At 44.1% G+C, this 17,722-nt stretch overlaps 1 protein-coding gene across 2 annotated transcripts in view; it reads left to right on the forward strand.

Annotated features, from left to right (window-relative positions):
• Positions 1-17,722, forward strand: part of ZNF366 (zinc finger protein 366) — a 40,464-nt gene that overhangs the window by 11,001 nt on the left and 11,741 nt on the right. Inside the window, exons 1-4 of one of the 2 annotated variants that reach the window (XM_082191911.1) lie at positions 114-240; positions 13,281-13,349; positions 14,159-15,480; positions 17,076-17,267. In XM_082191911.1, the coding sequence (XP_082048037.1) occupies positions 14,170-15,480; positions 17,076-17,267 (1,503 nt within the window). In that variant the 5' untranslated portion in view covers positions 114-240; positions 13,281-13,349; positions 14,159-14,169. Of the gene's footprint in view, positions 1-113; positions 241-13,280; positions 13,350-14,158; positions 15,481-17,075; positions 17,268-17,722 lie in introns of those variants that run through there. The other variant, XM_082191910.1, reaches the window with a different exon arrangement.

Consider the following 17,722-nt stretch of genomic DNA (forward strand, 5'->3'; position numbering starts at 1 on the left):
CTTTAGCAGTGTTGGAACTCTGACATCAGTAAGGTCAAGGCTGCAGAGGTTTCCATGGTGGTAGGAAGTAGTCTTGGATATCCCTTTCTGATGTCAGGCCATCCTCAGAGAGGCAGACCTGAAACACCCAATGGATGGAAGGAGGGAGAAGTGCTGACCAGAGAAGAATGGCAGATTAAATTGATGGAGTATGCAGAGATGGCGAGACTGACGGGAAAGATCAGAAACCAGGAAGATCAAGTATTTCTAAAAGACTGGAATAAATTTTTAACATATTTAAAAGACCACTGTAAACAGTTAAAATCATTGGCAGGGATACAATGACACTTGTAATGTGGAATGAACTATGGTAACTATGGAAATATAACAGATAGATAATGGTACAAGATGCAGAATATATACATATATATAACCCATGGAGGGGGAGAGGGAGGTCCGAAGGTTTGAAATAACCTTTTATTTTAATGTTTTGAAATGGTTAAAGTTAAAATGTATAAAATTATGTAAAACCAATAAAACAAATTATAAAAAAGAAAAGAAATGAAACACCCAAAGGCCCCTGGGATACCCTTTCAAGGGTCATAGGATTTGCAGCCTTAGCAAATTTTATATTGATATCATTGATTTCACCAATACAAAAGACAACATTTGAATGTCAAATGCTGGTTTCAAACTTCAAATGGTTGCATTTTTACACCAACATTTGGACACTCAGCAACTTATGAAATATAAAACCTTTCAGTCCAGCTCAGCTATAGACCCAAATAGACCAGTTCTTATTATATTTGACCTGTTTTGTGGGCATCATGGGAACATCAAACTCTAAGACCATTGATAACTAAATTGCTAACTAATTGTTATTTTAAGGTTGAAATTATTAGTTTGATATTAACTGAGAGCTTTGTTTTAAACTGAAAAGTGGGCTGCAAATACCTTAAATAAGAAATTATGAAATTTGTCTAATCTCCAAACTTTTAAACTGGGGAATACTCATGATTTTAAAAGGTGAAATACTCCAATTGACTATAATTGCAGGCTTAAAGCCTAGTCCACCCACTTAAGTGCTTTGTGAATTAGAATTCTTTGGGACAGAATATGCATCGCTAAATACACAGTCAGCATCTTTTATGAAGGATGTCCCAGATGTGATGTGCGGATATCCTTGACACCTATATTTAAAATTGATTTCTGTAATGTTCCTGTATGCAGACTTTATTTCTGGAAGAACTTGATGTGCTTGATCTTGTGTCATTCAGAAAGCTTTTCCTAATGTGATAACAACTCCTAAGGCATTTTGTGAAACTATTTGAGATGAGCTATAAAATTATTATGATTAGGCTGTGCTTCCCTTTGCTTCATGAGAAAGATATGCTAAAGTTGCCTTCGCCTCTGCACTTGGTTCAGGGGGCTTAAAATCTCCATGGAAATGTCAGCAATAGAAGGAGGATACAGAGAACAGAGGCAGGAGGGGGTTGAGTCACGGCTTCAGAATTAATTCCCTGTAGGCTGAATATGTGAATGGCAGATGTGTTATACTCCAAGTGGCATTTTACATATGACCAGAATGGCAACAAACAGAGGAGAGATTCTCAACCTGTGTGGCAAAGACTAAGAAACAAACGAGATCAACAGGAACTCCTGTGCTTCAAATGGCAGTGGGGCAGAAGAGGGGTGGAGGAGAAATTCAATTCAGGTTGCATTAAACTTAAACCTTCCTAAATTTCATTTCCCAAAACAATATGCAAACTGAAACACAGTGTTTGGGACTTTTTACTTTAGAGGGAAAGCGAGTAAGATTATAAAATTTTGCGTGGCATAGGGAACATAAAAAGTAGAGACATCACCTTGCCAACAAAGGTCCGTATAGTAAAAGCTATGGTTTCCCCAGTAGTGATGTATGGAAGTGAGAGCTGGACCATAAAGAAGGCTGATTGCCGAAGAATTGATGCTTTTGAATTCTGGTGCTGGAGGAGACACTTGAGAGTCCCATGGACTGCAAGAAGATCAAACCTATCCATTCAGAAGGAAATCAGCCCTGAGTGCTCACTGGAAGGACAGATCCTGAAGCTCAGGCTCCAGTACTTTGGCCACCTCATGAGAAGAGAAGACTCCCTGGAAAAGACCCTGATGTTGGGAGAGATTGAGGGCACAAGGAGCAGGGGACGACAGAGGACGAGATGGTTGGATAGTGTTCTCGAAGCTACCAGCATGAGTTTGAGAAAACTGTGGGAGGAGGCAGTGGAAGACAGGAGTGCTTGGCATGCTCTGGTCCATGGGGTCATGAAGAGTCGGACATGACTAAATGACTAAACAACAACATAGGGAACATGGACACAGAAAATGCATCTCTCACAACACTAGACCTCATGAACTTCCAATGAAGCTGAATGTTGGGTCAGATTCAGGACAGATAAAAGAAAGTACTTCTTTATGCAGTGTATAGTTAAACTATTGGTCCCACAGGAGGCAATGATGGTCACCAACTTGGATGGCTTTAAAAAAGGGTTGCTGGAAACCACAAGAGAAGAGCTTTGTGCTCAGGCCCCACTTGTAGATTTCCCTCAGACACCTGGCTGGCCACTGTGAGAAAAGAATGTCAGACTAGATGGGCCACAGGCCTCATCCAGCAGGGCTCTTCTGATGTTCTTACAGTTCAAAATTCACACTTCTCTGAATTTTGCAATGCCTTTTTCTTCCAAGCAACATGCACAAACAGACATGATTGTGCACAGAAACGCATAGTGAAAAATGGCATGATTAAGGGAACACACACACAGTAAGAGAAATTGTTTTTCCATGTATACATGGACAAAATTGCATACCAGAATGTGTATATGAGGCAAATTTGCGCTCAAAAATGTATATTGTGGTTCGAGGACCCGATTCCCCCCCCCCCCGTGGAATGAATACACAAGGACACGTGATATAAGGTTAATGGGCAAGAAAAGGCCACAACTTTATTGATTACAGCAAGTGAAAAGGTATTGGCTTAGGCATTGGATTACATCAGCTGGATTGACTACATGGAATTGGCAGAAATGACTGGCAGAATCCGAGACCAGGGAGAAGAGTCGGTGAAAGAAGACTGGAAGAAATTCAAAGACTATTTACAGAAACATTGTAAAATTAATGAATGTTAGAAGGATGTTGGATAGAAACTAAGCGGTTTCCAGCTGTAATGCTTTAAGAGATATGAAAAAAAAAAGGTTTCACAAATGGGTAAAAGTTTAATGGTAAGGATTTGCTGAACTAACAAATCGAACTGGAATACAAAGAAGGGAGGTATGAGGAGGTCCGAGGAAATAAGTGTATGGAAGTTATGTTATTGAAAATTAATGTGTGTTTTTAACTGTTTTTTATTTTGTATGTTTATTTTTCTTTTTTCTTGTTATATCTTAAAAACTTTCAATAAATATCTTTTTTTTTAAAAAAAAAGGATTACGTCAGCTGACTCCACCCCCTCAGAGAGGGGTGAGTCTGAAACAAGGGGGGTTTATTCACCAGTAGGTGGAGCCTCTTGATGCTAATCCAACTATAAGCTCTCCCCTGATGTCACCGAGGGTCGTGCCATGGCCTCCCACCAAGCAGGCATTGGACAGAATACACGACCGCCAGATTCCTTTAATGGAATACCCAAAAATTGAAGGCATAGGCGATGGCCACACCTAGCCCTTCGACACCACGACACATTATTCCAATGCCTAACCTACCCACCAATACCACGAAAGTTGTGACGATTGCTACGAGGTAGGCGAAAAAACCAAAAAGCCTAATGCGAAATGGAAAAATTCCTACCAGGCCCCCTGGACAACCAGGGCGACCAACCTAAGGTCCATAGCAAGGCCAAGGGAAACTAAGCCCTGAGCTCAAAGGGAGTGGAGGGTGGGTGAATCGCGACGGGACGATGAAGAGTGAGGCTGAGGAAGGGCTGGCGCCGCCGTATTAAGGCTGCTATACACACCCCCTCGGAGGCACCTGGTTGGGTGCCTGCCGATGGGCGTGGGCGCCAGCCAGGTAAGTGGGAGGCAGGGGGCTAACGCCCCCTGCTAGAGGCGGGGCTCGGGCTCCCGCCCACAACCACTCCCCTCTCTTCAGGAGGAGAGTCTTTAGAAATTCACACTAAAATGCTGGTGAATTTTCACGAGGACTTAACAACAACAAAAACCACCCACTGATGTGAAAATGTGGCGAGTCAAAATAGGAAAGGGGAACAGGAGCTAATGTGACCATATAAATTGTTAATTCAAATATATACCAGACTGCTAACCACAACACAAAAGTCTTAAGTAAAGCTGGCCAGATGTTCTCGCATTTCTCTTCTTTGTGGTCACGCTGATACTTTGCCAGTTCAAGGAAGGACAGGGAGTGCAAATCATTAATCCGTTGTTGTATGGGAGGCAATGACTTCTGCTTCCAGTGTTGAAGCACTATGCATTTTGGCTGACCTAAAGCACCCATTATCTAGTTCATGACCCAGCAGTACATTTCAATTTATTTGCAGAACTTGATAAGTAGTCATGCAAACTTGCTTTAAATAATAATACTAATAATAATGCAACACAGATTTACAACATCCCTTGGATTTATTTCACTGCTCTCCCCCTGCCATGTTGTGATTTTGAATTAAAAGCAGTATGTAAATAGCAATAAATAAACAGTTAACACCAATCAGTTCCAATCAAATACGCAGATGACTTCAGGACTGGGGAACCTACAGCCCTCCGTAAGGGTTACTTATTTCATTTTTAAAAATGTTTATATCTATTGTGTGCTTTTAGTTGTATGTGTTATAATTTATGCTTTGAGCCATCTTGAGTCCTGCACTGGCGAAAAGGCAGGATAAAAATAAAATAAATAAATAAGTTGTTAGACTCCAACTCCCATCAGCCACAGCCAGAAACGCCAATGATCTGGGGTGATGGGGGTTGTAGTCCAGTAATGTCTGGCAGGCTGCAGATTAACCACCCCTAGATTAATTGGACTGCTGATCTGTGGCTATACAAAAGACACGTAGGGTCAAATTAAGGTAAAGGTAAAGGGACCCCTGACCATTAGGTCCAGTCATGACCGACTCTGGGGTTGCAGCACTCACCGCCGTTTACCTTCCCGCCGGAGCGGTACCTATTTATCTACTTGCACTTTGCGCTTTCGAACTGCTAGGTTGGCAGGAGCAGGGAATGAGCAACGGGAGCTCACCCCGTCGCGGGGATTCGAACCGCCAACCTTCTGATCAGCAAGCCCTAGGCTCTGTGGTTTAACCCACAGCGCCACCCATGTCCCCAGGGCCAAATTAAGTATTGCCAAAGACTTCTTTGTCTTTTCAGAGGGCTTCCACCCTCCCCCAAAAATTCTATATGTCCCTGATTTGGACTGATTATACCTTTGCCTCCCATGCTGATTTTCTGCTGGAGATTACACCCCCCCCAAACTGCTCTTACGATGTAAGAGAAAACATACAGGTATTAATATGGGAGTCTGTGTCTTTTAAACTCTGAAATTAATGGCTGTTTCATGGGGGCCATTTACACCAAGGAACTGATGTGGGGCTAAAGGCAAAACCCCTCTCTTTTTGCACTGTACCACTGGCCCCCATCACTTTGCCCTTCTGCAACAAAATCTCACAACTCCTCTTTCCTTTCGAGTTTGGCCCTCAGTTAGCCATTTCACTTTGTCAGAGACTTGCTTTGCCTGTGACATCCTTTTTCAGTGCACTGTGGGAGTGTTGCTATCTTGAGAATAGGCCAGAGCCTAGTAGCAAAGCACATGCTTGGCATGCAGAAAATACCACGTTCATTCTTTGGCCTTTCCAGTTAAAGGAAGGAGCTGAGTGCTGAGAAGGACTCAGGGGAGTTGCTGTCACCAGAGATAGGATTGGGCAAAATGATGACCCCCTTCTGTACAAGGCAGCCTCATCTGTGGATGCTATCAGAAGCAAATCGCCTTTTCTTGTAATTTTATATCTCTGTAGGAAAGGATTGTTTCTCCTCCCACAAGCCTGGCACTTCCCTCTGTGGGAAATAAGAGCCTATAATTTAAAAATCCTGGGTTATCTGCGCACCTCCCACACACAGCGAGTTCAGCTACTTTTTCATCTAATCATCTGTACCATGAAAGTAGAGCCGACTCTCTAACTTTGTTCAGTTCTATAATAGATGTTGGTGCTGGTTTAAAGTTGCTCGCGTACAGCAAAGAGAAAGCAAATTCCCATCCATGCACAACAAATGGCGATGGCCATTTGATGAGATAACAAGAACCTAAGACAACCCTGTTGGATCAGCCCGATGACCCATATAGTCTGGCATCCTGTTCTCTCAGTGGCCAACCAGCTGCTGTTGGGAAGCCTGAGAGCAGGACATTATCGCAAGAGCGCTCTCCTCTCCTGTGGTTAATGGCAACTGGTATTCAGAGCCATGATGCCACTGACAGTGGGCAAGGAACAGAGAAATCCTGGCTAGAAGCCACCAATAGCCTTGTCCTCTATGAATCGGTCCAATTCTCTTTTAAAGCCACCCAAGCTGGTGGCAATTGCTGCAGGTACTGGCTCCCGGTGGAGTACACGGTCAGGTTTAAGGTGCTGGTTTTGACCTTTAAAGCCCTATGCGACCTAGGACCCATGTACCTACAGGACCGCCTCTTCTGGTATGCCCCGCGGAGGACCTTAAGGTCCACAAGTAACAACACTTTGGAGGTCCTGAGCCTCAAGGAGGTTAGATTGGTTTCAACTAGGGCCAGGGCCTTTTCAGCACTGGCCCCGACGTGGTGGAACGCTCTGTCACAAGAGAATAGGGCCCCGTGGGACTTGACAAGTTTCCGCAGGGCCTGCAAGACAGAGCTGTTCCGCCTGGCCTTTGGTTTGGACTCGGTCTGACCCTTATGTTTCCCTCCCCTTACGGTCTTGATTTATCAGCTACTTTAAAATAAGGCTGCATTTTAAATTGCACTTTAACCTGTATTTTAAATTGCCCCCCTCTTTTTCCCCCTATTATGTTTTTACTGTGATTTTATTGGTGTTAGCTGCCCTGAGCCTGGCTCTGGCCGGGGAAGGTGGGGTATAAATAAAATTTATTATTATTATTGATCTACTACCAAGGGGTTATGTGCACAACCTGGATGCACTGGGGCTAGAGATGGGGAGAAATTCAGTTCACATTGCAATGCAGGGTCTGCAAGCCTTGACCAGGGCTGAGGCTGGGGTTGACAAAATGGAGGTCCTTGCCAACAGAGGTCTGACGTCTTCTTAAAACTGTATTGTTCAGATAAGTCCCCCCCCCAAAAAAACTTGTGATTCTTTGACAAGCAGTTCCTACAGATGAATTTTATGTGTTTATTATCTTTGTTGCAACACTGTGCTTTTCGTCTGCATACCACTTTGGGATATTTGGTATGAAAGCACACTTTATCATAGAATCATAGAGTTGGAAGAGACCACAAGGGCCATCGAGTCCAACCCCCTGCCAAGCAGGAAACACCATCAGAGCACTCCTAACATATGGTTGTCAAGCCTCTGCTTAAAGACCTCCAAAGAAGGAGACTCCACTACACTCCTTGGCAGCAAATTCCACTGTCGAACAGCTCTTACTGTCAGGAAGTTCTTCCTAATGTTTAGGTGGAATCTTCTTTCTTGTAGTTTGGATCCATTGCTCCGTGTCCGCTTCTCTGGAGCAGCAGAAAACAACCTTTCTCCCTCCTCTATGTGACATCCTTTTATATATTTGAACATGGCTATCATATCACCCCTTAACCTCCTCTTCTCCAGGCTAAACATGCCCAGCTCCCTTAGCCGTTCCTCATAAGGCATCGTTTCCAGGCCTTTGACCATTTTGGTTGCCCTCCTCTGGACACGTTCCAGTTTGTCAGTGTCCTTCTTGAACTGTGGTGCCCAGAACTGGACACAGTACTCCAGGTGAGGTCTGACCAGAGCAGAATACAGTGGCACTATTACTTCCCTTGATCTAGATGCTATACTCCTATTGATGCAGCCCAGAATTGCATTGGCTTTTTTAGCTGCCGCGTCACACTGTTGGCTCATGTCAAGTTTGTGGTCAACCAAGACTCCTAGATCCTTTTCACATGTACTGCTCTCAAGCCAGGTGTCATCCATCTTGTATATGTGCCTCTCATTTTTTTTTGTCCAAGTGCAATACTTTACATTTCTCCCTGTCAAAGTGCATCTTGTTTGTTTTGGCCCAGTTCTCTAATCTGTCAAGGTCGTTTTGAAGTGTGATCCTGTCGTCTGGGGTGTTAGCCACCCCTCCCAGTTTGGTGTCATCCGCAAATTTGATCAGGATGCCCTTGAGTCCATCATCCAAGTCGTTGATAAAGATGTTGAATAAGACCGGACCCAAGACAGAACCCTGTGGCACCCCACTAGTCACTCTTCTCCAGGGTTCGGTCAGTCAGCCAGTTACAAATCCACTGAGTGGTAGCATAGTCAAGACCGCATTTTACCAGCTTCTTTACAAGAATATCATGGGGCACCTTGTCAAATGCCTTGCTGAAATCAAGGTAGGCTACATCCACTGCATTCCCTTCATCTACCAGGCTTGTAATTCTGTCAAAAAACGAGATCAGGTTAGTCTGACATGACTTATTTTTCAGAAATCCATGCTGACTATTGGTGATCACAGCATTCCTTTCTAGGTGCTCACAGACTGTTTGCTTAATGATCTGCTCCAGAATCTTCCCTGGTATTGATGTCAGACTGACTGGGTGGTAATTATTTGGGTCCTCTCTTCCCCCCTTTTTGAAAATAGGGACAACATTTGCCCTCCTCCAGTCTGCCGGGACTTCGCCTGTTCTCCAGGAATTCTCAAAGATGACTGCCAGTGGTTCTGAGATCACATCTGCCAGTTCTTTTAATACTTTTGGATGCAGTTCATCTGGCCCTGGAGACTTGAATACATCTAAACTAGCCAAGTATTCTTGTACTATCTCCTTAGTTATTCTGGGCTGTGTTTCCTTTGCTGAATCATTTGCTCCAAATTCTTCAGGTCAGGCATTGTTTTCTTTATCAGAGAAGACTGAGGCAAAGAAGGCATTGAGGAGTTCAGCCCTTTCTGTGTCCCCTGTTTGCATTTCAATAATATATATATATATATATATATATATATATATATATATATATATATATGTAAATGACGCAAACGTACCTTCTCTGCTCTCCCTGGAACAACACCCGAACTAAAGTACTGCAGCTATCCTTCAAAGCTTGTACTCCTCTGAATTTTGTGGTGCAGGCCCTCCAACAGAGGGTCATAAAAAGAGGAGTAGCTGGTAGAGACGAGAGGTGGTGCTTGGCTGCCCCCCAACCCCAGGCACTGATGTACTTGAGGCTATGCCACCAAGGAGAGGGAGAGGGGTGAAGCAATGGGGAAGTTTGCATGGTGTGAATGAATCTGTGGAACCAGCCTGGTGCTCCCACCAAAACATCTGCAGTGTGGTGAACCTCCCTACCTTGCCCTTCTCCCTCGGAGTAAGACACAGCAATGCCGGTACTGGGAGGTCAGGAAAGTGCTGCTGCCCTCGTTGCTGGCTACTTCTGTACAAAAATGCATATTTTGGGAGGAGGCAGCAGGGGAAGACTACAAATAAATGGCTTGCCAAAATGTCTGTTTTGGGAAAAATTGCACACAAAGATGTGAGCCTTGGGAGAAAAGTGCACTAAAATGCTGCAAATTTATGTGGAGAACTGAACTTAAATGTGGAAAAACAACCAGAGAGAACCCAAAACTGACCTATTAATCTGTCCCTAATTGGGACCTAGAGGTTTTCATGTAGGAGCAGAAGTCTATACCAAGGTCCTTCGTTCATTGGCCTTACAGAGACGCTGATTTAATCAGGTGAAAGTCTAATTTCCGCAGGTGAAATTTGTCCATTTTACGTTTTGCTTGGTCTCCACTTCCAAGTTTATTTTAATCTGAAAGAGTATATTTCTGTGTGGTTCCCAGGATTCCGCTCAGTGACCTTATGATATTGGCATGTTGCCAAATATAACCTCCCAGTGACGTTCCGGTCTCTCTAGGGTAGCCGGGTTCTAACCATTCTGCAGCTCTGGGGAGTTAGAACCTTGACATAGCATGGTGGCTTTGAAAGACTAAAGCAATGGGAATGAATAAAAATAAGACTTCAGATGCTTTTTGTATGAACAATGTATTGGGCATGCCGCTGATGTCATATAGGTGCTCATTTTGAGCTGACAGGTTTGTCCTGTGTAAAATATAGAAGGACATTGTTGGCAAATGATGACATTGGCAATTAAGCAGGTGAAAGAACCCCCTGATGTGAATGGCTTTTTTCGGTCCTGCAATATTTCTCATCAAGTAGAAATGGAGACAAAGTTGGCATCCACGTGTGTCATGGAGACTAATACAACTACCGTACCTCCCTTAGAAATTGTTAGCGTAGATATAGTGAGCATCTCAGAAACTTGGTCAGATTGTGAGAATCAATGGGATACAGTTGTTCCTAGATATAAACTTACAGAAAGGAGGTTGCACTGGAAATACTGCTGCTCAGTATGCCAAAAATTAACAGTGTAGTTCTAAGTACGTTTGCTCCGACATAACTTCCACTGAACTATTGGTATTAGATAGGCACCATCATTGCCTTCTTTTCAATACTGCTAAAAACTATTTTGTTTAGGCAAGGCTACATAGACATGCAAAGTGCAAGTAGATTAATAGGTACCACTCCAGTGGGAAGGTAAATGGCATTTCCATTCGCTGCTCTGGTTTCGCCAGAAGTGGCTTAGCCATGCTGGCTACATGACCCAGAAGTTGTACGCCAGCTCCCTCGGCCAATAAAGCAAGATGAGCGCCGCAACCCCAGAGTCGGCCACGACTGGACCTAATGGTCAGGGGTCCCTTTACCTTTTTACACAGACATGCAGCTTTATTGTGTCCAATTTGTTTTTCAAATATGTTGATTTTTAGCTATATTTTGATAATTTTATTGTTTAAAGTATGCTATATTGCTATTCTTTTTAAAAAAATATCATTTTATGTAAATTGCTTAGAGGTTATTATTATTATTATTAAGTGGTATATATATCTTGTTAGAGAAACAGATTTTTTAAATGTGCTAATTAGGGCTTATACTAGTATAGTAAGGGGGCTTAGGATTGTGCTGCACATCACATAACTTTTTGTACGTAGAAATAGCAGACCAAAAAAAGCTGATGCAGAGATGGGAAAAAAGGAATGTGGGGGGACTGAAAACTGAAAATGAATGACTTCAGTCATCCTAATGTTGATTAGATAAATGTATAACCAGATGAAGACGAAGATACGAAGGGAAAAACTCTAGTACTTTGTAGTAGTAAACTGCATTGAATATAAGAGATCTACTTCTGAATAACCACTTTAGGCCTGAATGTCACTGACACTTGGGAGGATGCTATACTTGTTTTAATATTTAGCCGTGTCCAGAATTTGGTTAAAGGTGTCAGTGTTAGCAAACCGCTTTGGGAAAGTGACCACAACACTTTCAATTTCAATATATATGAATGAGTGGGAAATTGTCTAGAAAATTCAACACTATCTTTTCCTTTTTTTACCTAGGGTTGCCATATTTCAAAAAGTAAAAACTGGGAGCTTTTTAAAGGAAATGTTGGGCTGTTTTTAGGAAAACCGGAAAGTTGTTGAGCTTCTTTTAGACAAACCCCAAATTTATTGAGCCTTTGGGTGTCGAATCCATCTTTGAAATCCCAGTAATGTCCAGGAAAATCTGGACATATGGCAGCCCTATTTTACCAAGAAGAGGAAATTTCATAGCAGTGAGGGGATTTCTCAAAAAGAAGTTGGAAAGCATTAGAGGAGTGTCAAATTCAGGAATCTTGGAGGTTGTTTAAAACCATTATAATAATGACTCAGAGAAAACATATGTCATAGATCAGAAAAGTATGAATATGTTTAAGAGGGTGCTGGTGTGGTTAAGTAACAGTGTGAAAAGAGTCATGAAAGGGAATAATTTTTGCTTTTAAAAGTGAATTTCTTGCCCAAATGAGAAAAATACAGTAAACATAAGTGGTTGATAAGCCAAACAAAAAGGGAATCAGCCTCATTCCCAGAGAATTAAAGGGTAGCCAATATAGTCAGGATTAATACCATAAAGAAAAAAAGTGGGCCAGTAAAACTGCAAGCCAAATAACTGAGCAGCTAGAACAGCTTCCTTAAGACTAAAGCATCAGAGACTTTGGAAAAAAAGAGGATGAAGGCCAAGAAGGGGGTGGAAGGCATGATAAAAGCTCATGTTATAAATGGTATCAATGAAATTGAGAGACAACATTCCCATTCTATACAGTGGTACCTTGGGTTACATACGCTTCAGGTTACAGACTCCGCTAACCCATAAATATTACCTCAGGTTAAGAACTTTGCTTGAGGATGAGAACAGAAATCGTGTTCCGGCAGCGCAGCGGCAGCAGGAGGCCCCATTAGCTAAAGTGGTGCTTTAGGTTAAGAACAGTGTCAGGTTAAGAACAGACCTCCAGAACGAATTAAGTACTTTACCCGAGGTACCACTGTACTGCTAGAACCAGTGTTCGGGGATTATGGGAGCTGTAGTCTAAAACACATACAGTATATAATAATCATGAAACCACAGAATGATCAAAATAATTTGGTGCCCATGACTAAGAAAGCCTTGCTCTCCAGGGTCTGTGAAGCAAGGTTTCTATCAAAGATCTCCGAGCCAAACTAGACATGGCCTTAATTGTGTGGATGCAGATAACATGCACTTTGAAAAATGTAAATAGCAGGCGCAGGTAAAGCTGAGAAGCTCTGTGATGACAGAGTTTGGGGAGGGAGAGTTTCACCTTTCTGCCCTTACCAGAGTGTTGTTGTGAGTGTGCATGCGTGGCCTGTGATGAGTGCAGTGCATATATGACAATTTTGGCCGCCGCCACCACTGCTGGGATGTGGCCCTGGAGGGTTGGCCACAACCTTGCAAGTGGACCTGAGGAAGAAAAAGGCTAGCACCCCCCACCCCCACCCTGATATATAGGGTGGAATGTCTGAGAAGGGAACGTGTAGCACTCATTTGCATTTCACAGTCCAACAAAAAACATACAGCCACTGTAGCATTGTGCCTTATGTCTTTCTTCAAAACCTTTTTACGAGTATGGGGGGGGGGGAGAAACAAGAGAGCACACCGTGTCCTGAGACAATTTTATTATTGCTTCCGTCTTTGCACCATAAAACAGTAGCAGAACGTCGAGCATAAAATGACTGTCACAACTATAACACAGTTTAAAGAATGATTGTTCTCTATCTATTCCTTAGACACAAATGCCTCCTGGAGCCTGTGCAGATGCATTTAAAGCAGATTTGGCACAAAGGAGATGAATTAATGTAAGTACAAATCCTGCAGTATTGATTCTTTTGCTAAATGCACATTTCTTCAATGGACATTGTACATTAGGGCAAAGAGCTAATGCACACTCCAGGCTTGATTTAAATTGCTGGACAGAGAACAGCAGAACCCAGACATTGAAGGACATATCAGATGGCTTCAAATCAGGGCACTGCGGGTGTTGATTCAGCACCAGCAAGACTGCCTTCTGGGACCAGGCAGAATCAGGTCACAGACACATAGAAAGCTGCCTTATACCGAGTCCATCAGGCTAAGTATTGTATATAATGAGTGTCAGCAGCTCTCCAGAATCCTAGAGAGGGCTCTTTCCTAGCCTTACCTGACAATGCTAGGGATTGAACCCAGGACCTTCTGCATACAAAGTGTGAGCTCTACCACAGAGCTGCAAACTTACAGTGAGTGTAGAAGTCTTCCAGGGTGCTTTATTCCTCCTTCTGCTATCATGGCCAACCAAACTCCCTATTTTCCTGGGATTCCAGCCAGTTAGAATTTTAAGGTCTGGCTGGACTGTTGTCTTCTTGGTTCATGGGCAGAACAGGAAGAAAAAGGTCAGAAAACTCCCCCCCCCTTAGTGCAGATGTGTACTGGATTGGATATGGGTGCTGCTCAATGCTTGAAAGAAATACATTTCTGCATGTTCAGGGCACTCTAGAGCGAGCTTCCAGCATTCAAATTGGAACTCTGGGGCTTCTACTTGAACACCAAAAGGCACCAATCATTAAAGTTAAATATGATGTAACGAACGAGAACAAGAGTGAATTTAAAAACGTTTACTTTTTATTTAAAGGAAGCTAGAGTATGCAAGAGGAATTAAATGCGATGAAGAAAGAGGAAGCTCCCTGCAATATGGATGGCATACAAACCCTCCCCTTTCCCCACTGCTTGGACCCTGTTGTGAAGTCAGACGTAGCTTCACCCCTCAATGAAGAATTCAGAGCACAGCTTGCCCAGTTTGGATATGGCCCTTCCCCTGCAGAACTGCAGAACTTCCAGGGCTCCTTAGAAGGGGGATCTCGCAAGCGTAAAAGCATGCCCACGAAAATGCCCTCTGCCGTCTCACCAGGAGAGCCCACCTCCCTGTCTCACAGGTCTGAAGACACCCCCACTGCAGGTTCTCCTGACCTCCCTTTAATATTCCAGCACCACCACACACAGCCAAACTACAACGCCCACATGATTGACCTGTGCAACATTGGCTTTCAGTTCTACAGAACTCTGGAACACTTTGGAGCACAGCCTATCAAGGAAGAACCCATCAAGCCTAATGTGCTCTGGCCCGGACCCGCCCCGTTTCTGCAGGTGCCCTATCCGTACTACCCTAAAGTTCACCCTTCTATGATGTTTCCATTTCTTATGCCCCCAGATCTTCATTTCAGGAGCCCTTTCCCACTGAAAAGGCCTCCGGAGCTTCCCTTCTCCCGGAGGACAGAGTTAGGGGAACAAGCTGAAAGTAAACAGAAGGTGGAGAGGGTGGATGTCAACATTCAGATCGATGACAGCTATTACGTCGATGTGGGAGGGGAACAAAAGCGCTGGCAGTGTCCCATGTGCGACAAGTCCTACACGTCCAAATACAACCTGGTCACCCACATTCTGGGGCATAGCGGCATCAAGCCGCACGCTTGCTCTCGCTGCGGCAAGCTTTTCAAGCAGCTGAGCCACTTGCACACCCACATGCTCACCCACCAGGGCACCCGGCCTCACAAATGCCAGGTGTGCCACAAGGCCTTCACCCAAACCAGCCACCTGAAGAGACACATGATGCAGCACAGCGACGTCAAGCCTTACAGCTGCAGGATCTGCAGGAGAGGTTTTGCCTACCCCAGCGAGCTGAAAGCCCACGAGTCCAAGCATGAGAGCGGCCGGGAGAATATTTGCATTGAGTGCGGCCTTGACTTCCCGACCTTGGCTCAGCTGAAGAGGCACCTGACCACCCATCGAGGCCCTATACAGTACAGCTGCACGGAGTGCGATAAGACCTTCCAGTACCCAAGCCAGCTGCAGAATCACATGATGAAGCACAAAGACATCCGCCCGTACATCTGCACCGAATGCGGCATGGAGTTTGTTCAGCCCCATCACCTCAAGCAGCACTCCTTGACTCATAAGGTAAGTGTGCTGGTCCCGGGGAGGGGGGGGGTTACCGTGCGGCGTGGTCTGAGTCCGGTCCTGGGTCGAGGGTCTGGAGGCTGTCCGACAAGGGTGAAGCAGGGTCCAAGGCAAGAAGCCGGGCGTGGTCAGGAACTCCAGAAGAGCAGGTCAGGGTCTGGCAGGAACAGGTTTCCAACGATGTTTCTCCCCCAACCTGGGACTGGGCTGACTGGCCTTTATCTCCTCTGAGGCCTATGGCGGTCCCGGCCCACAGGTGACTCGCCTCCCCTGGCCTTAAGGCGAGCACTCCTCCTGAGAGAACTTAGTTCCCTCCGCCTCTCTGCCCTGAGCCTCTGCAGCTCAGGAGAAGCATGGAGGATTACTGGACCCAGAGGCAACCCCACCTTCCCCTGACAGGGCTGGGAGAGGAGCGCCTGTAGGCAATGGATCCTCGATCACCTCCGGAGCCAGAGCGGATTCAGCCGGTGTCCGCTCCTGAGGATCCATCACATGTGGGGGCCCTTCAGATTCAAGCCCCTGCCCCGGCTCAGCCGGCCCTGGAGGCGGGGACTCCTGTGCAGGCTGGGATTCCTCCGGTTCAGCCTCTGAATCAGATTCCCAGGCCATCACAGTAAGTCAGTGTCAGTGATTCCTGTTGCAGATATTAATATTGTGCAGCTTGAAGTGGCCAGATGCCTTAAAAATGGGTCAGTACAAGTTACTTGTTGTTTACTGTTGTAACAATTGTTTTTTCAACATTTATCTTCTGTACCATGAAAATGAAACAGCCAAAAAAAAAAAAAACTCCACCGCCCTACAACTGGTTCTTTTTGGAGAAAAACATCGTCCAGAGCCATTCAATATTATTCAAAACTTTACTTGCAGAACATTCTTCAAAACAGAATAAAAACATCAAAGATACATCCAAACAGTTCCATAAAATATATGCTTATTCAAGCATAGGTTCAGTCTCTTCTTAAAAATAGCTTTAAATAGGATTGAGATCAAAACTTTGTCTCTCCTTCATTCCACCCTCCATTCCAGCCTGAGGCTATGTGTTCCTGGAGAGCCATTTACACATCCTCACTCCACGGAGCCTGGGAACAAAGATTCTAGCCACCACCCTTCCAAGATGGCGGATTTGCAATTCAATAGCCTCCCATGTGATCTAAATTTAAACACCTCATCATAGCTACCAGAGAGCAATTATCGACTCATGAAGCAGCTCACAGAGCTCTTCTTGCTTTTCTTTAGCTTCAATGGAATTTTCCAGTTAAACCCTTCTATCAATACAATAGGCATTCTCCATTTCAGTGTCAGTTAAACAATTATACTTAACAATTCCCAACTGGTGGGCTATAGGTACCTTATTGGTGAGCTGCTAAATGTACCTGCATTTGAACCAGGGATGGCAAATTACAACTCCTACCATCCTGACCATTGGCTATGCTAGCTGGGGCTGATGGGAGTTGAAGTGCAACAACACATTTAATGAAAAGACCAGGAAAGGATGTGGCAGATGGTCATTCCCACGAAAGTGAGAAATCGGGAATTGCTGTGCAGGTCTTAAAATAGCTGTATGTTTCAGTTTCCTTGCTGTTCTGTTTTTCAAGGGTGTGAAGGAGCACAAGTGTGGGATCTGTGGCCGAGAGTTCACGCTACTCGCTAATATGAAGAGGCATGTATTAATTCACACCAACATCAGGGCCTACCAGTGCCATTTGTGCTTCAAGAGCTTCGTGCAGAAACAGACGCTCAAAGCCCATATGATTGTCCACTCAGATGTCAAGCCCTTCAAATGTAAGGTGAGTCCTTCAAAGACAGACAACCCAGTCTAACAGAATGGCATCCAAGTAGAAGGCAGTCCAGCAGAAGGCATGGCGAATAAAAGTAGGAACGCCTTGTGCAGTAAATAGCAAAGTTGTAAAATAATACAATGTCTGTAGGTAGAACTCCTGACTGAATCCCTGTAGCTTCCATGATGATTCAACCAGGTGAAAACTGGCAAGCGATTGTATTGTTTTTATTTATTTGTACACCGCCCTTCATCCAAAGATCTCAGGTGGTTCACAACACAAAAACACAAGATAAAAACACAAAATACATACAAAAATAATAGTAATAATATAACCTGAGACTCCATTTTGGCTCCTCAGCAGAAAATATGGGTTTAATTAATGAATTGGTTATGTATCTTATCACACTTTTCAGGAAAATAAACTCGCAAAGTGGAACACATAAAGCCAAACAACGTATCAAA

This window comes from Podarcis vaucheri, assembly GCF_965113315.1.
Source record: "Podarcis vaucheri genome assembly, chromosome: 11".
NCBI lineage: Eukaryota > Metazoa > Chordata > Lepidosauria > Squamata > Lacertidae > Podarcis > Podarcis vaucheri.